Here is a 24,533-nt window from a genome sequence, read left to right on the forward strand (position 1 = left end):
TAACCTAACCTAACCTAACCTAACCTAACCTAACCTAACCTAACCTAACCTGAAGAAGCTTAATATGATAATGAATTAGATAAGAAGAATTTAGATGAATTAATAAGAAGTATGACGAAAATATATCTATACGTTGCAAAATTATTTAATAATTTGGAATATCTTGCGTTTTGTGAAAACAGCTTTAACCTTACTTATGTAATTTTGTGATGTTGAACGTGACAGATAACAAATTCTGGACCACACTTGAATTAGATGTTGGCCTTCGTGACGGCCATAACAAACGCGCCATTTGTTTCGGCTAATCATTCACTTGATGTAATTATTAAATTAAAAGTAATCTTAATGTGAAGAGCAAACTAAAAATAATATATGTTAAGTGTTAACACTTGTCGAACAGCTTGCTTGACACCTGTCAGGGAAGTCAGGGCATTATTAACAAAACAATTCGCTAATTGCACGGAGAAAGTATTGTTCGTTTGTGAAATGCATTCATAATTGGGAACGTAGTCGCTTTAAATTAGCAGTCAACTCTTTTGACCCTTCCTATTTCATTGAGTTCATCTTTCCATACGTGCACTACTCACTCGTCGCAAGAAGTGGAGTACACTCTTTTCTTTTTTTCGTTGCTTCATTATGAACATTGTCTAAGTTTCTTTTTTATTGTCTGCGCGCCAGCACATACGTGGATTGTGAATGCGAAGGGTCAAACAATGGGAGTCAAGGAGAGAAGCTGGTTGCACTGTCGTGTCGTCACCAACGCGACGACGACAATAACATTAAATATGATGGTATATGAATGATCTGCTTTGGGGTGACTCAGCTTCTTGGCGAGAGAATATACGGAGTTAGAAAAACGTTTTACTTTCTTTTTTCTCTTTATCTCGCCTAAAGAGTGACAACAATGACCCCCCATAATGCAGAACGAAACACAATTACATTACGAAACAAAGACGCTGTTGTTAAAGTCACAAGAAACCTTTTGCAGAAGAACGTTCAATGAGTTTACTTTATTTAATTGAAAGCCTAGAAAACCAATATTTATTTTCTCGTTCGGAAAGCATTCTACCGTAACATGATTCACATAATCGCTAACAACATTTCATCAATTAAGATAATTTCTAATTTATCTCCTGTATTATCGTTACATATAAATTTATTCTAATCTTCAGTTTAAATTATAATCAATAAGAAAACAATAAAAATTACAGCAAGTACCGAAGAATCACCAACTATGTGATGATATCAATTATTAAAACCACAAAAAAATGTGCGTTTTATTTCAATTTGTATCTGCTTTCCAGTTTGGTAACCTTACCATAAGCATTTGAAGAAAATTTTGGATGCAATGACGAATCAAAACGGATTAAAATGTTTAAATAATCCTTAGTAGTCCACGAAAAGATTGAGTTTCGAACACTAGATCACTAGAAGAAAGTCATTAAAACTTACGAGCTAAACGAGGTATCGGCAACAATTTTATTGGCTCTATTTACAAATCAATTATTATTGTTTATAGCAATAAACGAAATTATATATGTATTGAATAAATATTAAAAAAATAAGATTTTAGTAACAGAACTGTGCATTTAACAATAACATGTAATTTACAGTTCGCTATACCTTCGTTATGCGTTCTAATATCATAATGCGTTACGAATTTTCGTAGTGGTTATATTAGGAAGTCGCCAATTGGCAATTCGTCGCAACGTACACAGTCAGAGAGAACGACGTTGCAGTGATTGTATGCAAAATCGGAACGACATTGTTATGGACCTAAAAAGAACATCGCGGCACGTTTCACTCTTCTAATTAGGAACCTTTAATCTATTGTTTCCGATTACACGGACGTGCGTGCTCATCAATTACGCATTACGGATTCTTCGCCGGATTAATGCAGAACCGCACATTTATATACCATATGAATTTGATATTATATATGTTTAATTACCGACAAACTACTCTAATCTCTTAACATATGTGTTGTTAGAATTTTATCCTCATGGCAAGGTCAAAATGTTTTGAACCCAACGAGTATTTTATCAGTTAGCCAATTGCAAAATTACTTTAGTCATTTGATGAAATTGACTGCATTTTAAATTGAAATATTGTTATTGTTTAGGCATGGAAGCTTTAGAAACCAGCATCAATTTTTGGGAGGACGCACTTGCCGCATACAGATCAGCAGGCGGAGGAGGACCATTGGCAGTTCTCGGCCCAGAGGAAGCGAGCTTTTGCAAGGACCTTCAGCAGCTCCTGGATCTTGCTATAGAATTGCAAGAACACTCGGAAATGTTATTTTTAGATGAGAGATCCGTTCTTTTCCGACCTGGTAGCAGAGATAAACATGGATCAGATAACGGTTTAGATACAGATCTCTCGGGTGCTGAAAGTTTTGCCTCAGCTCAAGATCAAGTAAGAATCCAAAACTTAATGTGAATTCGATATGTATTATAATATTGCAAACAAATTGCAGGTTGCAGATTTGAGAGAATTTGAAGAATTTTCCGATCTTTTCCCCGATGTCGAACTGTTACCCTTATACCAGCAAGCCTTGAAGCAATTAGAAAACGGAGGAATACCTTGCAGAACATTACGCACGGAATTAGTTAAGTGTGGTTCTGATGGAGAGTACCTGGCGAAATTGCATTGCTTGCGTTTAGCATTTCAGCACATGCTCCAAGATCATGTAAATTACATATGGTTCGCCGATGCTGGTCGTCAGATTCTTGCCGATCTGCTGTTGTATGCCGATAAAGATCCCAAGGACTTTTTAATTGGTTATGAAGATATGATGCGATATCTTCAAGATAATTCGAATTGGCGTGAAATTGAGGAGGAACTAAGCTTGAAAGGGGTCAAGGCGTTAACGTTCTATGACGTTGTCATGGACTACATTTTGATGGATGCTTTTGAAGATCTAGAATCACCCCCATCGTCGGTAACAGCCGTTGTACAGAATAGATGGCTGTCGAATGGTTTCAAAGAAACTGCTTTAACTACAGCGGTATGGTCCGTTTTAAAGGCGAAAAGGAAAATGCTTAAATTTCCGTACGGATTTATGGCTCATTTCTACACGATATCCGAACAACTTTCGCCATTGATGGCATGGGGATTTTTAGGGCCGGACGAGTCTCTTAAAGAGACCTGCACATTTTTCAAGGAACAAGTAATGGGATTTTTAGCAGATATTTTTAATTTTCAAAAGTGTAAATTTACCACGGTGGATGTTTTAGCGGCTGATGTTTTAGTTAATTTAAAAGTTCGTGTAGAAAATATTTGTCAAAGGCTAGCAGCGCAAGCTTAGCAGTCAATCATAGTAATTAGGTGTAATTTTAAACAACTCTCTTTCTTCATCTCTCTGAAATCAATCGAGACTTTTATACAGTGATTTATGCGCGTCGAAAAACATTCCTTACAAGTGTATTTATATAAGGAACAATAAGCAATATGCATATTTAAGCTCAAACTTTAATTCTGTTTGCACTTATTAATTTAACAATACATAATTGATTGAACTCTCGTAGTTTTATTTCTTACCATCTCATTTGTGAACTTTTTGTTTCCATTCACAACCAGGGACGGATTAAAACTGTTTGGATTAGTGGTGTTTATTTTTTGACCATGACTAGATCCACCCCTGCTCACAACCCAAACCCACTCAAACCTCTCGGTTAACTTGTCTTACCAACTTATTAAAAATAACAGCTGCTTCTGTTTATATTTGAAACTCTGTTTTGAGGTTATGAAAATACATAACCTCAAACAACGTTATTTTTTTAAAGTTTAAATATAATTAAAACAATGGATTTGGAAGAGGAAACACCGAGTAATAATGAAATTCGTCCCACGAGTGAAACAAATACATTAAATGATGTAACGAAACTGGTTTGTGTTCAATACCCGGGTATTGTGAAAAATGTGGATAAGGCTATAGAAACACTTGGAGGTTTGGAGCAACTACAAATCGTAAATATTAAACTAAAAAACGTAGAGTAGAATTTTTGTAATAATTCATTAATATTTAGGCAACAGGAAATGTAAAAACAAATTTAGAACTCAATTTCCGGCCAACGAGCTTGTATTCAAAACCAAGTGTGTCAGAAAAGGATACCAAACCGCTATTACTGGTAAAAGTCAGATATAAGAAAAGTGAAGAAAATGAGAAGGCCACAAATGAAGTTATTGATTATAATGTTGTTGGTATGAGTGCACTTTCATTTAAATTTAACAGTAAGTACATTAATTAACACACATAAAGATCAATCTATTTTAAAGTCTCATTGTTTTTGTTGTTTTTTAGGACTTTGTGATTTTCAATATTTACCACTCTTACCAAAGGAACCAACAGAAAAAGAAGATGAACTAGAATATATTTATAAAAAAATAGTACCCAGTACCTTACCATCTGCAAATTGGATAAAGTATATATAAGGAAATGTTTTACTAATATCAGATTCTTTTAATGCCACTGTAATTCTAGTGATAACGCAGATGTTCCATTATTCTTTCCACCTACAACATTCTCCAAATTGAATTCCAGCAATAATAGTTTGCATTTTGAAAGAAGCAATTTTTACAAAGGAAAATTCACTGAGGATACCTACCAGAAGATAAAACAACAACATACACACAAGAGAAAGGAAAATGTAACGAATTGCACACATATGTTGACTTTTGAAGAAGACATTCCTCAGCAACCAAGTGCAGAAAACGTTGAAAGACTTTTTAGGTTTACAAATGGTTTGGATAAATTGAAAGAGCTATTTGAAGAAAGACCAATCTGGTCAAGGCAAGCATTACTATATGATACAGGTTTTACTGTGGAACAGTTAAAACATATTTTACCTAAAGTTGCGTATTATTATTTGAACGGACCTTGGAGAGTTATGTGGATCAGATTTGGGTACAATCCCAAGAAGGATCCGAACGCAAAAATTTATCAAACTTTGGATATACGAATTAGATCATCAGGTATGTTCTTAAATCAATAATTACAATCGATATTATAATATTCACGTATTTTTAGCTGGGTTCAAGATGAAAATCAGAAGGAAACGTCCCTTAGTGGCGGATTTAGTAAAACAGAGCAAGTTTTCATTGCAAAATGAAATTAAATTGAAAAATAAGAAAGAAGTCACCGAAAATTCCTTTATTTTAAGACCAAACAGTATGCCTGCTGCTAGACAATTATTTTATCAAGTAAGATTACACATATTAATAATACCAATTTACCATCTGACTATTATTGTTTCTAGTATTGTGATATAAAACTTCCCGAAGTTGAAGCAATGTTTGCTCGTTTACCTCCGACGCCATCAAATGCTGTATGTGACAAAAACAATGGGTGGCTTCCCAGTGGATTTGCTCTGCTGTGCAGAGAAATTGCGAATAAATATATTGGAGAAGATATTAAGAATCAATTTCTTAAAGAAAAACAAGATGGCGAGGAGAAAGCGCAGGAAGAAGAACCATCTATTATTTGTGATACATACGAGGTTTCTGACACTAGTAGCAGTAGTTCAGAGTCTGAAGGTAACGATATTATATTCTTGTTATGATATAAATGTTATATTGGAATATTTATAGATGAAAATCCACCACCCAATAACCAGCATGATATGGAAGAAACTGATAATGAAATTGATATGGAAACTGTCGATGAAGTTAACAAGTTAGTATCGGGTAGGAAAACGCCAGAGCAAGGTCCAAGTTCATCATTTTAAACGAGATATTTTTACTTTGTAACTAATATAACATACAGAATATATTGTAGATATCAAATATAATTATAATTGTACCTTAATTTGTCAAAAAATGTTTTATATATTTATTATATATATAATTGCAAAAAAAAATAAAATTGGAAATTATATAATGCAAAAAGAGTTGCTGTTGTACAATCACATTTATTATAAAATATTAAAAATTAACCACTATTATACATGGAAATGTTACATTAATAATATTATTGTATTTGAGAAGTGAAGTCTTACATTTGCGGCAACTGTTCTATAGGTATAGCGAATTTGAAATCTGCTTGGAATAACTTGGAGGCATGAGGATACATAAGCTTGTATGACTGTCGAATTGTAACGTCCGCAGCACCGGCAATATCTCCAATTTCCTTTTGGGTTCGTTTATCTTCTGATGCTTGAGAGGCCATATAAATGGCAGCTGCTGCAACAGATATTGGTGATCTGCCAGGTACTATGTCCAGTTCCACTGCCTTCCTGGCAATATGTGTTGCTGCTCTTTGGACCATATTTGGTAAACCAAGATTCGAACAGAATCGAGACATAAAGTCACCTGTAGTGATAAGATCGACGGACGTCTCCAAAGCTTTCAAGATTAGCTTGAAACAACGCCCAATTTCTTTCTTGCTGATCTTACTGACTGCACATATTTCCTTAAACGTTCTGGGCACACCTTCCTGTCTACAAGCAATGTACAAACACGCAGATGCAATTGCATCATTAGATCTACCTTTCAAGTTTCTACCATCATGAACTTGTTTAAATAAATTATTTGCTCTGTCAACTATAGTTCTGGGCAAATTGATTCTGTCTGCCATCGATCCAATTTCCTTAAATGCATTAACCAGCGCTCTGTCAGAACTGCTCATGGTTCTTCTATTTTGGTATCTGGACACCCCGAAAGTATCAAAAGAGGCATCACCTCTTCCTGGTCCTATCATTGTAGTCAAGTCTGATCCACCCAGCAAAGGATTTTCCGGACCACCAACACGAGATGGGTCAACTCCAGATTTCTCATTGCTGAATGTACGCCACTCAGAGCCAACATCAATAACTCTGCAATATTAAATATACATATATTATTTGAACACTGAGCACATCAAAATCGTTCTTACCTATCACCAACAACTAATCCACATTCTGAACAAATTTGGTCACCAGCTCTGTAATCTTCTATAAGTGGGGCATCTGGATGTGAATTACAACAAACAGTGTTTGCATTATATCTGTAAATAAAATAATTATAATCAAATGTAACTACTTGTAACAAATTCATTTACTTGGACGAACTCGCCATTATAACTATATATTACAATGTTTCTATATCTTCGTGCTTCTGCCTTTTAACTTTTGACAAATATAAACGCAACTGACGGTTATGTATACTTCTGCTTCTGACACTTGAACAAGATACCAACTGCACAACTAAATTTTATAGTACCAATGCAGCAAAAAAATATTTTAAATAATCTAATGTTTTTTATAGAATTTTATTTTGAAAAGAACATATATTTTATTATCACCTATCCTACTCTATAATAATTATATTTAATTATAAAAGTAAGGTTTCGAACTCCTGAACTTTTTATAGAATGACCTCCAAAACCTAACCTATCAAAACGATCAATCGAATTGAATTATTATAAAAATATTTACTAATATAATAATGAATATCTTAAATCATAATTTTCTTAGGCAGTCGTTAAGGCCACAATTTATTAAATGTAGGAGCAAAAGTAGTTTTGATTATTGCGTTGAATCTGTAAGGTAAAATTTAATTCAATATACTTACCTTTGTAATAATTCATATATATTTTTTATTTGATTTACAGAAATAATGACTATGAAAATTTTGTGTGCACTTTATTACTTAAAAATACTAGTCGTGCAATTGCTATGGCAGTGAGGGGCTTCAATATTGAAGTTAGTCGAGTAGCAGAGCAAACTAGTCAACCAAGTATTGGTTTAATGAGGCTGAAGTTCTGGGAGGATACTATAGATAAATGTTATCAAAAAGACATAAAGAATGTACCACAACATCCAATTGCTATTGAATTATTTAAAGTATATATAAAGATTCTTGTATATTATGTTGTTATTATGTTGTGATTTCATTGTAGGCAGTTCACAATAGGAAGCTAACAAAAAGATATTTCAATAACTTAGTGAAGAGTAGAGTTGATAACGTAAATAATAGGATCTTTAAAACAATTGATGAAATGGAGAAGTATTCAGAACAAACAGTATCAAATATTTATTACTTAATACTAGAGGGAAATGGTGTAAGAAACGTCCATGCTGATCATGCAGCTTCGCATATTGGTAAAGCGCAAGGAATAGTGCAGCAATTGAGGTATGAATAAGATGTGCAGATGAATTGATTGTGCTGATGATTTCAATATTTCCAGGAGCATTCCTATTGCAAGGAAAATCAATTTCATAGCAATTCCACAGGATGTATTAACTAAACACAATGTGAGCCATGAGGATATTCTAAGGAGTAAAGCAAGTGAGGCTTTAAATGAATGCACATTTGAAGTGGCAAGCAGAGCGCATCAACATTTAGTGAAGGCAAGAAATCTACTTAAAGATGTACCAATTGAAGGTAGATCTACATTATTGCCAGCAACTGCAGTTGAGAATTATCTGAATAGACTGCAAAACGTTCAACATAATCCATTACATGCTAGTTTACAGCACAGGGCTTGGATATGGTTGCCTAAATTGTATTACAAATCGTTGAAAAATGAATATTAAACAAATAATATATTAAAAGATAACTTCAGAATGGAGGTAGCTGTTCGTCAGGATCGACTCTTAAAATTTTATCTGCCAATATCATCTTGTTAATCATCTCTGGCTGATTGTGACCACCGCCAATTTTTGCCATGTAAAATGCCTTCTCCATCATCTCCTTGCTAGCTTTCGGTAAATATTTCGGATAGATCACGTTGAATCTAATAATCAAATCTCCCTTTTCGCTATATTGATCGACGATTGGCATACCCTCGCCAGGAACTAGCTTCTCATAGTTCGGACTGAAACGGTAAGTTATTGTTTGGCGATGTTATTATATAAGAATTTCATCGTTACCACACGATGTCCGTTATCGGTATTCGTATAGTTCTATGGTCAATGGAATTTATTGTTATGGTAGTTCCTAACAATGACTCCTCCAACGATATTTCGGCTTGAGTTATCAAATTATTGCCTTCTCTAATGAAATGTTCATGAGGTCTGTCTTCTACCACAAATATGATATCAGCTGTAAAGTAAATATATTAATAATCGACGTACAATAATAATCAATAATCGAATAAAACCTGGAGTTTGTGTCGGATTTTGATCCCCTTCTTCGGGCATAATAATTTCCGTCCCCGGAGGAACGCCCGGTTTAATTGGAATACTTAATATTTTCTCCTTGACTTCGGTCTTCCCTTGCTCTGGTCCGATGTATTCCAACCTTTGTATTTTCATCTTTTTAACACCCCCAAAGAATATCTCGTGCAAAGTTAAGCAGAGCGTGTGACGAATGGCCGGTTGCTTCTTTTTAAATCCTCTTCCCTCAGGTAAATCGTACATGGGTTTCGGATTTATATAGTATTCAAGGAGATCTGCGAAAGGCGAAGATGTTCCGAAGAAATCCCTAAAAATGAATTGAGCAGTGCGTGTTTGATATATTTTCATCACTGTTTGATTGTATTAACTTATATGTTCTCATTCCGTCGCCGTGATAATGATATGGTTGAATGTACCCGTCCGGCGATGGAACACCACGTTTCAAGCCCTCCTCCCCGTACTGGTCAAACACCGCCCTATGCATTGCATTACCCAGCACATCGTAAGCTTCACAAATAAGCTTAAATACTTGTAACGTGCACGGATCTTCCAACCGATCGGGATGAAAGCCTAATGCCAAATTACGATATCTGAAATAAGATTCAACATAAGATGATGTTAATAGTGTGTTTTTTTTTTGAAAATATTACGCTTTTTTTATATCCAAATCAGAGCTGTTCCTTTTTATTTGCAGAATTCCGTAATAGTCTATTCCCATTTTTATTTTATTTTGTCACTGTGACGTATTTGTTAATATGTTACTATTTACAACACCTAGTATACTTTTTTATTCAATTCCAGTTCAACAACAAATCTCTACATTTGATTCAATGATCTCTGTAATAATATGATATTGGCTAACTAAATAATTTACACTAAATCAGAATTGTATATTAACTAAATGTTACAACATATATAAAAATCATTCATAAGTACAGACACGAATTCAATCAGTTTTAAAATTTTCGGATTTTGAATCGTATAGTGAAATATATTAAAAAAAATACACATAATATGTGGATACAAGTTTTAAAAATGATGTAGAAGGCGCGCAATCCGCAATCTTTTCTCATCGTCACTCGTTATGCGAAACGTCGCTCGTTAAGCGAGTCACTTTTCTTACAATTAATTTTGTTTGTTAAGCGAGGTTTCACTGTATACTAATTAGTATAGATTGTTGTATCACATAATATTAAACTTGTTATACTTCTCATGGATAACTATTAATATTAATTATTATAAAAGTTCATTGGCTATGGTCGACAATATTTGGACAATTAATGATCGATGATTTGTATCCAAAATTATATTTAAATTTTAAAATTACCACCACTAGATAATGATCAACCGCCAGCGAAAGTAGCGAGGAATAATACGGGTCCTGGTTTGATTAGGGCAGAACTTTTCTTACAATTAATTTTGTTTGTTAAGCGAAATGTTCGTTATGCGAGGTTTCACTGTATACTAATTAGTATAGATTGTTGTATCACATAATATTAAACTTGTTATTCTTGTCATGTATAACTATTAATATTATTTATTATAAAAGTTCATTGGCTATGGTCCACAATATTTGGACAATTAATGATCGATGATTTGTATCTAAAATTTATATTTAAATTTGAAAATTACTCCCATATTTATTTTTGGTAATATTTCATCGTCTTTTGTTGGTACAAATGGTTGTCGGCCATTTTAGATGATAGTTTGTGCCGTTGTCCGATCAGTGATTCCTGATGTCAAAACAGTAAGATTTGTTCAGTGTTTAAAACAACAGGTACATTCTCAAGTGCGGTTGATTTTATCTAAATATTTCGAAACTTTCTAAACGTAATTATGAGTAGTTTATTATTTGCGTGTTCGAGGTGTTTCTCGCGACATCCATTCGAGGAGTTATCGTCCGGCCAACAGTTGTGCAAAGTAAGTGATTTTTTTTTATATCACCATTACTTACTAGGTTATGAAGGTTTTGCTTAACATTCTGTTTATGATTTTGTTTCATTCGGAAATTTTAATTGCATTTGAATACTTACTTTGATTCGTTTTTACATTGTATCTCTTATAGGCAACGATTTCGAAATGCGTCAATACAAAAGTATCATCCATTATTTTTTTTATATTCACTGTTATACTCAGCATATTGATGACTTTCTTTCATTTACTGCATTTTCAATTATTTAGTATTTTATTTCTTTAAAATTAAATTTTCCCATATTGATTTCGATTTTATCTAATCATATTGATTTGTATTTAATATAGATTCGATTATAATTAATAATATCTAATACAATGAATCTAGTGATTACATTTAGTAAATGAAGAGTACAAAAAAAAATGCAAGTTTAATTGATGAGTAATAATCAGTGTGGTTGGGGGTGTATGTGATCATTTAATTATATTACTGATAATTATTATCTAGAATTTTCACTCGTTGTTTATTTCTGTTTTAATTTCCTATGGAATTTGATGATTTTTAATTAGGAATGCCGTGGAGCTTATCCTGTGGTGAAATGCACGTATTGTCGCTCGGAATTCCAACAAACGTCGAAGGGCAGTACAAGTACGATATGTAAAAAATGTGAACAAAACGTGAAGGCTTACGGTAAGCCTACAGCATGCGAATATTGCAATATTATTGCCGCTTTCATCGGCAATAAGTGCCAGAGATGCACGAACTCTGAAATCAAGTATGGCCCTCCAGTCAACTGTGAACAATGCAAACAGAAATGCGCGTTTGATAGACACGACGATGATAAGAAGGTAAAGATATCATCCGAAACATTTGGCGAGGATCAAGCGAGTATTAAGCAATGATTTTTAGGTTGATGGCAAATTGTTGTGTTGGCTTTGTACATTATCTTATAAACGAGCATTGGCGAAAACAAAACAAGGTGACGCGGATAGAAGACACATTAAATCGCAAATGAGGCATTCTAGTAAACCAAATAAGGATAGCAAGTACGTATAGTATATGTTCAAACGGAGTCGTCTTATTCATGATATTTTTTTTGTTTGCTTAGATCCCGTTCCCACAATAAGAGGCCACAAAGACCTGATCCAACGAAAGCCCCACCACTAGATAATGATCAACCGCCAGCGAAAGTAGCGAGGAATAATACGGGTCCTGGTTTGATCAGGGCAGAACTTGATCCTAATAGTTCTGATCACATGGTCGCCATGACACAGCTGAAAGAGCAAATAGCGAGTATGCAAAAACAGCTAAGTATGAAAGATGCGCAATTACTAGGTAAAGATAAGATGGTAAGTACTCGTGTCTTTTGGTGTTTATGCGTTATTTAAAGTTGCGTGCGCGTTTTGCTCCATGTTCCAGATCACCGAATTGAAGGCTAAACACTTTACCACGGAGAACGAGTTGAGGAACAAGATGAAAACTGCCCAGAAGGAATTTGACAGTAAAGTTGAGATGTTCAATGGTCGTATTCAGGGCCTCTTGAAAGAAGTCGCTGGTTTGAGCAAGAGTAACCGTCGGGACAGACTATCTGCAGCCAAGGAGAGTTCGAACAACAGCGGAAGCGGAACGGACAGTCCCAATACACAATAGTTCTATACAGAATACTTATAGGTATATATCATAATATTTTTATTGTATTTTCTTCCTTTTCCACTTTTTTTTTTAAGTGTGAATGATTGCGTGCGAGTTGCGTCTTAGTTTATAAGGACGCTTTCAATATTTACGTTTTTTCGTGTATTTCTTTGTGGATTCAAGGGATGAAACAAGTTTTAAATTATGAATATGCTCATTCATTTATATTTAAGCACTACATATTAATTTAGTAACATAAGCATGAAGTGATAACAAAATAATAGATGGTGGTAATCCATTGACAGTTAATCCTCACACTTCATAATATTTATTTGAAAAATTTAGGACGTCTTGTTAAAATAAATATTATTTTCGAAACCATACTAATCACATTGATCTAAGTTTTAACCTGTTAATGTTTCGTGTATGTCTTGTTTTTTGCTATTAAGAAGAAGAGAAAAAAAAAATACAAAATTAATTTGTTATTTTTCAATTGAATTAAACGTGTTTTTAGACTTACAGGACATTTCTAAAAGTATTTATATAACTAATTTATATTTAAATAATTATCATAGGATTGAATATGTAGTTTTCGTTTTAAATTTAATATTATCACGAAATTTAAAAGAACATATAGTTTTTATTATTATCGATTATGTGCTAATATAATTTTACTAAATCAATTAATCGCATTAATTTTTTTTTAATGTTTATATAGGAAGGACGATTATTTAATTATGTGGGAAGGCAGTTTGTAATTGATTATCATTTTAATGTTTCCTCTTCGTACAAACAAAAAAAAATAACTGTTAAAATGTTCTATATTTAAATATTTCCACTTAAATAATAATTTCATTCTGTTTCCATTTAATTTATTTTTCAGGTAAAATATAACAACATAATATTTTTGTATTACTATTAGTTTAGAGTGTACATGTAAAAAAAAGACATTAAAAACCATAGGAAATAAAGTCGATGTTTTTATTTATATACAAGCGAATTAACACTATTCATATTATATATATTTATCTACGTCTATTTTTCTTTTTATTTGTTTGGTCAGTTTGGAAGACATTTAAGCAATAAGATTTATTTAAATTTCGCAATATAAATCTTTGCTTAACTTGACGGCTTAAGTTAAGTTAGCTTAGAGTGTACTGTAACCTTAGGTTCTTGAATCTCTTCCTTGCACTGAATCAATTTCAATTCTAATGATCCAGTCGAAATTCCAATAACTGAAAACGAAAATATGCAAAACGTATGATTGCAAATTAATAATAAATTATAGTAAAAAAAAATAATGAGAAAACACAATTCACATACACAATTTGGAATTATTTCGTATAAAAATATAGTGGAATCTAAATATTGACTTTATGTTAGATTTTTATGTTTTACCTGAAGCGTATTTTAATGTCTTTTGTAATACGTGTTGTATTGTTGCCATTGTTTTATCCATAGCGAGCTGAATATCATCGGTGCTGTACATCCAAGCCAACAGCAAGGACGCGAACAGATCTCCGGTTCCAGTGAATGTTGCATTCAGTTTCGGGATAGACATGATCACTCTTTTCCGTTCGCCTGAAATAATCTCGCATTTTCTATTTGTTGCAGGTAAAATTCTATGGGTTTTATGGATCTCAAGTAAGTTGAAGTATATCTCCAAGTAAGTTTTACCTTTGATCGTACTGGCGAGCGCCAGCAGATTTCCCTCGCTTCCCAGTTCGCTGGACGATAAGAACACCGTCTTGCATCCTATATCATGTAAAATGTCGATGGATTTCCAAGCGTCCTCGACAGTTTTTATTTTTCTTTCTGTCAGCAGCTCAACTTCATACTGATTAGGTGTTAGGATATCTGCTAAAGGTATCACGACCTCTTTGTAGATCGGCAGTAATTCTGCAGGTACATACATTTTGCCATTATCTCCCATTACAGGATCGCAAACTACAAATATTAAAAAAAAAAACCGGATGAAAACACTGTTTTTATCTTGTTGAATCTGGGAAATCTACCGTAAATCAGTTCTTTGTTTTTGGCTTTTAGATCGATCACCAACGAGGCAACACGTTTCAGGAATGCCGGCGAACCAATGTAACCAGTGAGCAGGTGAGAATAGTTTGTATCTAAATTGTTAGTTGCTAATCCTTCTACCAAATCACCCAAATCCTTGTCTGTCAGCACTTGACCCTTAACAGCTGCATAGCCTGTATGATTACAGAATTGCACGGAATTTATAGTGTCTACTTCAAAACCTAAAATCTATATAAAAAAAATATTGTTAGCTTAGCATTTACGTTTACTATTTATTGGTACACAAACGTACGTTCAAACTAACGTACACTTTACGGTCAAACTTCTTTTTTTTTTAAGTTGGACACTCGTGTTAAATACAAACTACAAAATTAGAAAGTATGGGTCGACAACCTTTCTGGAGCGAAGAGCCATTTTTTGGGATTATGTATCTGTTAAAAAAAAAGGATAGGGAGCCGCACCGTGGGTTGCCGACCCCTAATACATACAAAGCGAAACGTGACCTAAGAAAACTTAAATTATATTGTAGGGCGGCCGTAACCGCGTGGCTATAGTCGCCTGTATCCTTTTCTACCCCCTTTAGGGTAGAAAAAAGGGCCAAGAGATTTATATCTTTATAGTAAAATAAAAAAATATGCAGTGGAACCTCGCATAACGAGCATTTCTCTTAACAAGTGACGATGAGAAGAGAAGTCCCGGACTGCTCGCCTTCTTCATCATTTTCAAAACTTGTGTACACATATTATGTGTATTTTTGAATATGTTTCACTATACGAGTAAAATTTTTGAACAGATTAAAATCGTTAAGCGAGGTTCCGCTGTATTGTAAAATTTGTGAACTTTACATATCATAAAGCCCATTTAGAATTTGAAAAACAAATATTCTACATTTGCCAAATATTTAATTCATTTTTTCGGTAATATTATGCACATAAGCAATATTATACTAATGCTTAATAGTAAAATATATCAATCAATATGGAAGCAATTTTGATTTTCGACTTAGTATGAATGAAAGACGTACAGCGAGTTAGAGAAAAAGTAGTGGAAAATTGGAAATCTAATTTTACAAAATTTCGGGAATTCCCGGGAAATATACTTATATCAGTGCTTGTTCAGCTATCAGAATTGGCGATTCAAGCGAACCAAAAAAAAAATGCCCCACTTTATATATTTATAGCCTGAATACGTATTATAATTTTATTTCATTCAGAATTCGTGAAGTTACTTTGCAGCCGGCTACTATTCTAAATAACATGTTTGCACTTTAGTTCGATCAAATAACCTTACATAATCTAGTATTACCGTACTATACTAGATTAATAAGTAGATTAACTAGAATACAAAGTATGCTGTGAACGTAATGATTTTTTTTAGTTTCAAAAGTGTTGTATGTTTTAATGAAATGATCATCTAAATATGATACCTAAACTTAGTCAAATTTATAATACAAATTGTTAATATTTTATTAAATTTACTATCAAATCAACAGTATTTATAGTAATATTTATAAGAAAATAAATGAAAAGTCTGACAGATTTTTAAGTATTCAACACTAACAAATCCGATGTGAAATTACACCAATTCTTAAAAGTAATATTCGCGAAACAAACAAAAAAAAATCACCCTAGCTCTTTTGATCCAATAACCGAACCAAAACTCCCGCAACATAATTTAAACTTGTATCATGTAATAAATTCTTTATTAAAGTAAGTAATATGTTTATGTCTAATAAAATGATTATTTTTTTTAATGAAATGTTTTCATTTTGTATTGAAATATACCCATCACCATACATTTATTATTTATGTTTACAAATTTTCACGTAACATTCATAATAATTTCCTAAAGTTATTATACAAAAAAAAACGTATCCTCTTCTTCATTTCCAGATAATTAATTTAGTTGACTGCAAAATATCAAATGAACTATACTAATAACAAGTAGTTGATATTTTCAGTCAACTAATAGTTTCTCACATTTTAATTATATCTTCAATATACAAAAAAAAACTATTTTGTTATAAAATCTATTGACTTAGTTTTTAATTTAGCATTAAAACGTAATCCGACGTTAAGTTTTTCACAAGGTTAATATGTTAATTTTATACAAAACAAACGGATCACGTACTAATTAAAAACATGTGCTATTTGCATAAATGAGTTTACGTGTCTTCATTATAATATGTTAGCAGTGATTTTATTTTAATATATAATAATAATGTATATATTATATGAAATGTTCTTTGTCTCTCATCATCATGCGATGTCTATTTTGCCAGAAAATATGCAAGAAGTGTATGAATTGACGACTTCTGTTTGGATTTCTTCTGTGTGTATAATATCAGGATACTTTGTTTATTGTTTTATAATGCAGATAGTATGAGTACTTGAACATATTTCATTGTGGATAGTAGCAAAGTATATAAACATAATGAACTTGATTAAGTTAAGTGGATGGACGTGCACTATACCATCAATATATCTTGTATGTTTTTTTTTCTACATATTCAGTTTATTCAAATTAACCATCTGTAGAATGTAAAATGAATGTAAAGGCGTATACAACGTAGATTGTATTTTCTTCAAATCTATTATGCGTAGCAATTCGGAAACGTTAAAACACGGATAATTGAAAAACACGGTTACTACAAATTTCGCTGTTATTTGCTTTTAAAACTATAGATAATTTTATTGCTTAGCTTAAAAAATAAGTAAACGTTTTACTGTATTTTCTTCTAATATAATTCACTGCTACCAAAAGTAAAGATATCTCCGCTTTTATAGGTTGGCCGATGTTTTAGATCTAAATATAAGTTTGTTGATTTTTTCAATAAGACGAAGAAGACAGAAAATAGCACAAAAGTGAATTGTGATAATGTTAAGTAATTAATATTGTACGTGAATATCAATTGACAAATATATAATAAAAAAAAATAATTGTATAGACAAATAAGTTCATAGTTTTAGAGATTATATAGTTCACAGAAAGGTTATTATGTATTTTATAGTAAAGATAACTGAAACTATTGTTGCATAGCTATAGTTTTTGTTGTTGTTAAGCAAATTTCAGTTATTGTCTACCTAATAAACAGAAAAATTGTACGAAATGACAGACGTCAATGTTGTAGATGTTACAACACATCCATTGTTAAAATAATAACTTTTTCTCTAATTGAATATGTATTCTCGTTCTTTCGTGATCTTACTTGCAAAGGGAACGTCGCACTCTTATTTCCCACATATCCAGAAACTACGTGGCTTTGGATGGACAAAACGCGAGGGAACTGTGCCATCATTAAATATCTAATAACTGGGGTATCGATTTCCCGTCGCACCAAATTCTGAGGAACTAGAAATTATCAAGTGATCCTCTCATAGTAAGAAGCCACAACCAACCAGATAATGACTCAAGGTCATTTTACTTCATTAAGTTTACAAATTGCTGTCCATTATCACCACAATATATACAATTGACATTTTTTTTAATTGGACGGAACGAACGCACGAAAAATTACATATTAAATGAAATTTTACTAGATCATTGAAAGGTATCATCTTTTCCTTTTGACCATTTAAAGGATGCAATCATTAGTTATAATAAAGTTACAATTTTAGAAATAATATTTTGTTTTTGTACCGACAGATGACATACTAAAATAATATGCTTCATTGACAAGTAGGGTAGAATTTATTTAGGGGAGTAGCGGAATCAAATTTTGCGCAAAGTTCTCTGTAATTGTAGGGAAGCAAATCGCGAAATAGAAGAAACAATGTTTCATCTATCGGCAGACGATTTTGAAAATCGCCTTATGCAGGGCCGTTTTACCATTATCTAGGGCCCACAAGGCCCAAAATAGTTTCTGATTCAAAGTCAAGTCAACTTTCAATATATTTTTTTTATGCAAACAAAAAATATTTAAATTAGAATTTAGTCGTTAAGACGTGATTAATTTAACTGTTGACTATGTAACACGACAGTCTTAATGCGGCCCTGGTCATATGCCCAGTTTACCCATTCTGTAACGCCAACCCTGTATAACATAGAGCTAAAGATTTACACCTGATTGCTATTTCTTAATGAATTAAATTTGCTGGACAATTATTGTGTCTCTTCCTTCTTTTGCACTATATATATCTGATGTTGTGTGCGCAATTAGAATAGCACAATTATTACAAAATAGAAAAAACTTCAAATAAATTTCACGTTTTCTATACAAAAACTATGGTTTTATTCAGTCGCCGACAAAAGAAAGAATAAAACCAATTAAGATAACATTAGACAAAGATAATTTCAATAACATACATACACAAATGAGTTGATTATACTGTGATTTATTATACAACATTCGAATAACTATTTTAACAAATAATATTTGAGTATTTGAAAAGATTCAAGTTCTGTATGTAAGTAAATGAATCAAATTTATAGGTATGCTAAAAAGATCTAAAACTTTCAAACTGAAGCAAAATGAGAACACATTTAACCAGTTTATAAACTCTTATCATAGTATGGAAGATACAGAAAGTTGTTATTAGGTAGATTGCAAGATGTGAATTGTTTCCACGTCTGATTCTCTCATAAACTCATCCCTTCAGTTGGGAAGCTTAGAAAAATACGTTTGTATTATTTTGGTTTGCCGCGTTTACGGTGCAGTGCAGCCAATCGTTCACTGACTGTCGTTTTATTCTTGTTCTGTGTTTTTGTTTATATAATTTAATTTCAAAAAGTGCTTAATCAACAATTACATTTATTATAATGTGCATTATATTAAAATGTCAGTGATAAATTTAATATTAAATATTTTTTTCCGTTACAAATACAGCATTCAAAAATTATGATTCAACTTCAGTTCGTACTTGGTATGCATTGTCATTAAGTTTCAGCCAGACAAAATCCGGCATTCGTGTTTATATTTGCTAAAATCGTGAAAGAAACTTGTAAGTGTGTTAGAAGGAACAGTTGATTTCATTGCATTCCTATAATTCTGTTATAATAACAAATGGGGTTTACGAAGCGAATGTAGCTCACCGTGTGTCGATTTCTGCAAAAGCTCCAACCGTTTTGACAGTTGCGAACTTCGTTGAGGACGATGGATTTTGATACAAGTAAAGAAAATATTCAACCCCTACGAGGTGGACGAAATGTAACACAACTTGGGGTTGCATTGCAAGCCCAGCACAATCCTGAGGTTCAGCAGGATTTGATGCAGCAGAAATCGTGAGTTATCCTTGTGTAATAGAGCTGCTCCAATAGAGGGTTATTTAATTAATATTACTTGATTAATGTATACATTGCTATATCATTCATTTTATTGCTAAAAACTAATTACTTAGTGCATGCATGTAGATTTAGTTTGACGAAGATGTGTGGTACTTATGATTTGATTTATTTTGATTTAAGTGAATTTGAAAATGCTATTCGCACATACACTGGGGATGATCCTTTGGCCAATTATTATCAATACATATCGTGGATAGATCAGGTTTATCCTAAGAATGGACATGAAAGTAATGTGGTTCCCATATTGGAGGATTGTGTTAGGAAATTTGAACATGATGACCGATACAAAAATGATAGCAGATTTTGTAAAATCTTAAATAAATTTGTAAGTATTTGTACCAACTAAGTTTCCAACTAAATGTTATTAATATTGATACTTCTTTAGATTGATATGCAGCAAAATCCTATTGAAATCTATCATATGTTATTCTCAAAAGATATATGCAAAGGTTGTGCTGATTTATATAAAGGTTGGGCATATTATTATGAAGTCAATGGAGATTTTCGGAATGCAAATGCGATATTCAAATTGGGGATAAGTGAATTGGCTCAACCTGTGGAAGACCTCTTTAATGCTCAACATAGCATGGTATTTGCTGCTGGTCAACAAGTCATAAACGGTGTGGACGAATCACGATTAAATGAACAAAGACAAGCTTTGACTATGTTGAAACCTATAAGACCGGGCAGAGTTGGTAGTGTTCGAACAGTAGCGGCCGATACTCCAGGATTACTACCTTCTGCAGATCCGACAACTAGACCGAATGCATCTGTCCAAGTATACAATGATCAATCTGAGGTTGTTCTGGGTGCTGGAGCACCTCCAATAAGTATTTTATCAGTTGTAAAACGAGATGCCCCCAAAGAGAATATTATGAAACCAGGCGTATGGACGAATTCCAGAAAAAAAGGATCAGCTGCAGCACCACATAAAGTATCACATTTTACAGGTAAATATTTTATTCAATTTACTATAATCAATTTTTTTAAATTATAATATTGCTTTTGCAGTCCATGAGGATGATGGCAATGATTCACCTGAATCATTGGGTATTAGGTTGCCAACCAACTTTTTCCCAGTCACCCATCAAGATTTTTCTGAATGGAAAGTTAGCATTTGCTTCCCAGATCCTGATGATCCAAATAAAATACCTATGTACTGTAAAACAGAAGTATATATTGATCCAATGACGGAATACAGCCCAGAGGAAGTGAGAGCCAGACGTTATTTAATTCGGTCTCGGCTTAGCAATCCCTACATGGAAACTGAGCAAGCAGTGCAGAGCATAATGGGTGACGAAATGGATCATTCCATGCAAGAAATACATGATGAACCACCGAACCTTAATATGCACGGAACTCTTCCAATTCACCAGCCTCATTTAAACATTCAAGAACCCAACCATAGTAACAACCTGCCTCATATGAGTATCCATGAACCAATTCAAAATCAACATTTAAGTATGCACGAACCTCAGCAAACCCAGCACTCACAACTTAGTATGCACGAACCACAACAAAGCCCACATCCTCATCTCAGTATGAACGAATCAATCCATTCCCAACAAATAAATCAAAGTATCCAGCAAATTCATGATGGACAACTGTATCCTCAACTACCTGCAATGACTTTCGGTGATTCTCATCACATGAATAATGAGCATCAGCACAGATCTATGGATACGCATGGCTTAAGTTACAATAACATGCAATCACACAGAAGTTTTATACAGCAGCAAAATGAAGTAATTTATGATACTTTAGATGTAGTGTAAGATTTGTAAGTGTTTTCGTTTGTTTTTAGACGTTGAGATCGCCACATATTGGATTAGGAAATAATAGTCCTATTCAACAGCCACCAATGTTGGATAACAATGGATCACGTAATTGGCCACAGATAAATCCGTTTGAAACAACTTTAGCTTCGCAGCAATCATTTGAAATTTGGTCTCCAACTGAATCTAATGTGCAACCTATACAAAAGCCACAAGTGTCAGCATTTCCTATATTTGAAGAAACTGGAGAAATGTTGCAAACCATTCCAAAAATGCAAGCCAAAGGTTTTTTTTTTTGTTAATATACATTTCAAATAGTTTTCTTTAAACATGTAATTTCTAGCATGTGCAATGAAGACACCTTTCAAAGTTTTAACGGATGATGATTTGGCGGAAACCGGATCCAGGGGAGGTTTGGATAGTGCTGCAGCTGCACAACCCGTTGATGGAGCTAAACGGTTGGCTATGTTCGATCACGATGATGATAGCTCATCCGGATTAGCAGCAGCTCCGCCTGCTATATCCGACTTGAATGGAACAAATACAACGTTATTCAATTTAAATTTGTTTTACGTGAGCACACCTGAAAATAAGCAACAGAATCTCGAAGCGAATGCGGTTGATCCTGCTAATGTATCTGTATTAAAAAAGGAATTATTTCCACCTGACAATAAACTGTCTGTGATTTACGAAGAACTATCGTAAGTGTGATAACATTCAGTTATTTAGAATTATTAATGTGAACATTATTTCAAATTTCAGTTCTACAAGCGGTGCAACTGCAAAGTCATTGCCATCTGCTCCTAGATCGTTGGATAAAATCGAAGAGGAAGATAAATACCGAGCCTATCTCTCGCAAAATCTAAAAGTTAATGAAGCGCTTAGGCAATCCTCTTTAGCTAATTTGATGGAATTCGATTCACAGCCTGATGGATATGACATAGATGAAGTCGATGATGACAATGAAGATCTCGCAACGATCGTTTATGACGAAGGATACGTCCCTTATCCTGTTTTACCAAATGCTCCATCTGATCCTTTCAAAGCAGATGTTATTAGTAAACTTTTAAATCATGTTGAATTTCCGGGACGACATCGAAATAATCACGTTCTTATTAATAGTGCGCCACGTTTGGCTGTGAAAAAAGATGCATGCTATGTAGGGAATGACCGTTTCATTGTTGACAAGCTATTGGGAAAAGGTACTTACGGTTCTGTGTTCAAAGGGAATAGGCCGGATGGTCAAGTCGTTGCCTTGAAGATTCAGAAACCTCCTAACAAATGGGAATACTACATATGCAGAGAATTGCAATCTAGACTGGTTGCGCATGAATTACAATTTCTGCAGGATCGTTTCATGAACGTTGAAGTTGGCTATTTCAGTAAGTTTCCTATTTAATTAATTTGTGTATACTTTTTACTATAAATTCTATTTTGTTTCCTTAGATGAATCAACGTCGGTGCTTCTGTCCGAATATTCGCCATACGGATCATTGCTGGACTTGAGCAATTTACTAAGAGCGAAACGCGGAAAGCAATTGAGTCAGAATCTCTGCATATATTTAACAATAGAAATGATCGATATCATTCACGCGATGCACAAAGTAAAAATCATACATGCAGATATAAAACCGGACAACTTTTTAGTAATGTTGCGCGCTAATAACACTATCCAGTTGCAACTCATCGATTTTGGATGTAGCATCGATATGTCCTTGTATCCAGAAGGCACAACATTCACTAGAGCCGTGACCACCGATAACTTTATTTGCTGTGAAATGAGGGATGGCAGGCGCTGGAGTTATCATACAGATTTGTTTTGCCTTGCAGCAACCACTCACGTTCTTCTATTTGAAAAATATATAGTGCTTAAGAAAACTCCGGACAACATGTGGACCATAGCTCAGAAATTCACGAGATATTGGAACAGTGATTTGTGGACTATGTATTTTTACACACTGTTGAATATGCAGGATGGTTTTCCCGATTTGAACAAACTGAAAGAAGAATTGAAAAATGCGATCTCCATGGTGAAAAACTTGGATATTGACATGCGCGAGGTATTAAATGTTCTGAAAGGTCGATAAATAGATGCAGACGTAAGTGATCATGTTATTATTTTCTTTTTTGTACAATTTCCTCCTCGGTTACTTACGTCTGCAATTATAGGATATGTCGCTTCTAATTAACATTAACTTTCTATGTACGTATGAGTTGAAGCCAGCGAGCGATGATTTATTTTTATTAATTCAAAAGAAATGTTAGTATATGTAGAAGTAAATAAATAATGTTATGGATATATCTAAAAAAAAAGAATGGTATTCTAAAGAGTTTATTACATATTCAGTATTTGTCCAATCTAATATTCTTGCTTCTTTTTTTCTTTTCTTTTCTATTTCCACGAAATTCTATATTACGTTTATTTTTTTCTTGAGAAATGTTCGAATTTTTCTTTTATCATATAAATCGGTTGACAATCCTTCATATTATATTCTAAACACTTTCAATTTATTAAACTTTATTCAATTATTTAAAATATAATCGTATCGATGAATAAAATTATTTTTTTTAATTTTTAAAGGATATTGAATTTGTTCGAATTGGTTTGTTAAATGTATCAAATATTTAAGTCAATAAAAAGAAAATAATTTCTAGCCAATTTTTTGATCATTTCAAATATCAATAATATGAAATCACATTTTCTTACCTTCCTTACTTAATATCATAATACAAAAGGCTATTGACCAAAGTTTTTTTTCTTTCGCATTTGAAAACATATCGCAATACGTATTTTGATATTAT

At 33.1% G+C, this 24,533-nt stretch overlaps 8 protein-coding genes across 10 annotated transcripts; 5 read left to right on the forward strand and 3 right to left on the reverse strand.

Annotated features, from left to right (window-relative positions):
- Positions 1–2,122: 2,122 nt before the first annotated feature.
- LOC108562639 (mitoguardin) lies at positions 2,123–3,494 on the forward strand (the record flags this gene model as incomplete). The annotated part of the gene is given in 2 exon segments (XM_017921047.1): positions 2,123–2,415; positions 2,477–3,494. Coding segments are annotated over 2 exon segments (1,124 nt in total), but the record flags the coding sequence as incomplete, so codon positions are not given.
- Positions 3,495–3,527: 33 nt separating this feature from the next.
- On the forward strand, positions 3,528–5,795 carry LOC108562638 (general transcription factor 3C polypeptide 5). Its single transcript, XM_017921046.1, has 7 exons — positions 3,528–3,969; positions 4,029–4,233; positions 4,304–4,424; positions 4,484–4,974; positions 5,030–5,202; positions 5,259–5,535; positions 5,590–5,795. Exons 1-7 carry the CDS (start codon positions 3,805–3,807, stop codon positions 5,724–5,726), a joined length of 1,569 nt encoding a protein of 522 aa, XP_017776535.1. The 5' UTR covers positions 3,528–3,804; the 3' UTR covers positions 5,727–5,795.
- Positions 5,796–5,893: 98 nt separating this feature from the next.
- Positions 5,894–7,170, reverse strand: LOC108562623 (transcription initiation factor IIB). Its single transcript, XM_017921028.1, has 3 exons — positions 7,037–7,170; positions 6,872–6,982; positions 5,894–6,812 (listed from the first exon to the last, which is right to left on the reverse strand). Exons 1-3 carry the CDS (start codon positions 7,051–7,053, stop codon positions 5,993–5,995), a joined length of 948 nt encoding a protein of 315 aa, XP_017776517.1. The 5' UTR covers positions 7,054–7,170; the 3' UTR covers positions 5,894–5,992.
- A 235-nt stretch (positions 7,171–7,405) lies between these two features.
- Positions 7,406–8,526, forward strand: LOC108562630 (NADH dehydrogenase (ubiquinone) complex I, assembly factor 6). 2 transcript variants are annotated; one of them, XM_017921035.1, is made up of 4 exons: positions 7,406–7,523; positions 7,589–7,820; positions 7,877–8,109; positions 8,165–8,526. In XM_017921035.1, exons 1-4 carry the CDS (start codon positions 7,423–7,425, stop codon positions 8,511–8,513), a joined length of 915 nt encoding a protein of 304 aa, XP_017776524.1. In that variant the 5' UTR covers positions 7,406–7,422; the 3' UTR covers positions 8,514–8,526. The 2 variants fall into 2 exon arrangements, with proteins under 2 accessions (XP_017776524.1, XP_017776525.1); XM_017921036.1 differs by having other exon boundaries at positions 7,439–7,518.
- Positions 8,527–8,530: 4 nt separating this feature from the next.
- Positions 8,531–11,237, reverse strand: LOC108562626 (dnaJ homolog subfamily B member 13). Of its 2 annotated transcripts, XM_017921031.1 has the most exons (6): positions 11,129–11,237; positions 9,746–9,932; positions 9,464–9,685; positions 9,080–9,402; positions 8,850–9,021; positions 8,531–8,794 (listed from the first exon to the last, which is right to left on the reverse strand). In XM_017921031.1, the coding sequence occupies exons 2-6, from the start codon at positions 9,811–9,813 to the stop codon at positions 8,539–8,541; spliced, it is 1,041 nt and encodes a 346-aa protein (XP_017776520.1). In that variant the 5' UTR covers positions 9,814–9,932; positions 11,129–11,237; the 3' UTR covers positions 8,531–8,538. The 2 variants fall into 2 exon arrangements, with proteins under 2 accessions (XP_017776520.1, XP_017776521.1); XM_017921032.1 differs by lacking the exon at positions 9,746–9,932 and having other exon boundaries at positions 11,129–11,236.
- On the forward strand, positions 10,784–13,102 carry LOC108562627 (protein FAM76A). Its single transcript, XM_017921033.1, has 5 exons — positions 10,784–11,015; positions 11,577–11,855; positions 11,917–12,053; positions 12,116–12,356; positions 12,427–13,102. Exons 1-5 carry the CDS (start codon positions 10,932–10,934, stop codon positions 12,655–12,657), a joined length of 972 nt encoding a protein of 323 aa, XP_017776522.1. The 5' UTR covers positions 10,784–10,931; the 3' UTR covers positions 12,658–13,102.
- Positions 13,103–13,656: 554 nt separating this feature from the next.
- On the reverse strand, positions 13,657–18,255 carry LOC108562629 (pyridoxal kinase). Its single transcript, XM_017921034.1, has 6 exons — positions 18,072–18,255; positions 17,882–18,016; positions 14,655–14,901; positions 14,317–14,586; positions 14,038–14,220; positions 13,657–13,874 (listed from the first exon to the last, which is right to left on the reverse strand). The coding sequence occupies exons 1-6, from the start codon at positions 18,090–18,092 to the stop codon at positions 13,777–13,779; spliced, it is 954 nt and encodes a 317-aa protein (XP_017776523.1). The 5' UTR covers positions 18,093–18,255; the 3' UTR covers positions 13,657–13,776.
- Positions 18,256–19,524: 1,269 nt separating this feature from the next.
- Positions 19,525–24,131, forward strand: LOC108562625 (mitotic checkpoint serine/threonine-protein kinase BUB1-like). Its single transcript, XM_017921030.1, has 8 exons — positions 19,525–19,893; positions 20,077–20,281; positions 20,342–20,906; positions 20,968–21,701; positions 21,761–22,016; positions 22,075–22,432; positions 22,494–23,113; positions 23,178–24,131. The coding sequence occupies exons 1-8, from the start codon at positions 19,766–19,768 to the stop codon at positions 23,816–23,818; spliced, it is 3,507 nt and encodes a 1,168-aa protein (XP_017776519.1). The 5' UTR covers positions 19,525–19,765; the 3' UTR covers positions 23,819–24,131.
- The last annotated feature ends 402 nt before the right edge of the window (positions 24,132–24,533 follow it).

This window comes from Nicrophorus vespilloides, unplaced genomic scaffold (assembly GCF_001412225.1).
Source record: "Nicrophorus vespilloides isolate i.1.1-1 unplaced genomic scaffold, Nicve_v1.0, whole genome shotgun sequence".
Classification (NCBI taxonomy): Eukaryota; Metazoa; Arthropoda; class Insecta; order Coleoptera; family Silphidae; genus Nicrophorus; species Nicrophorus vespilloides.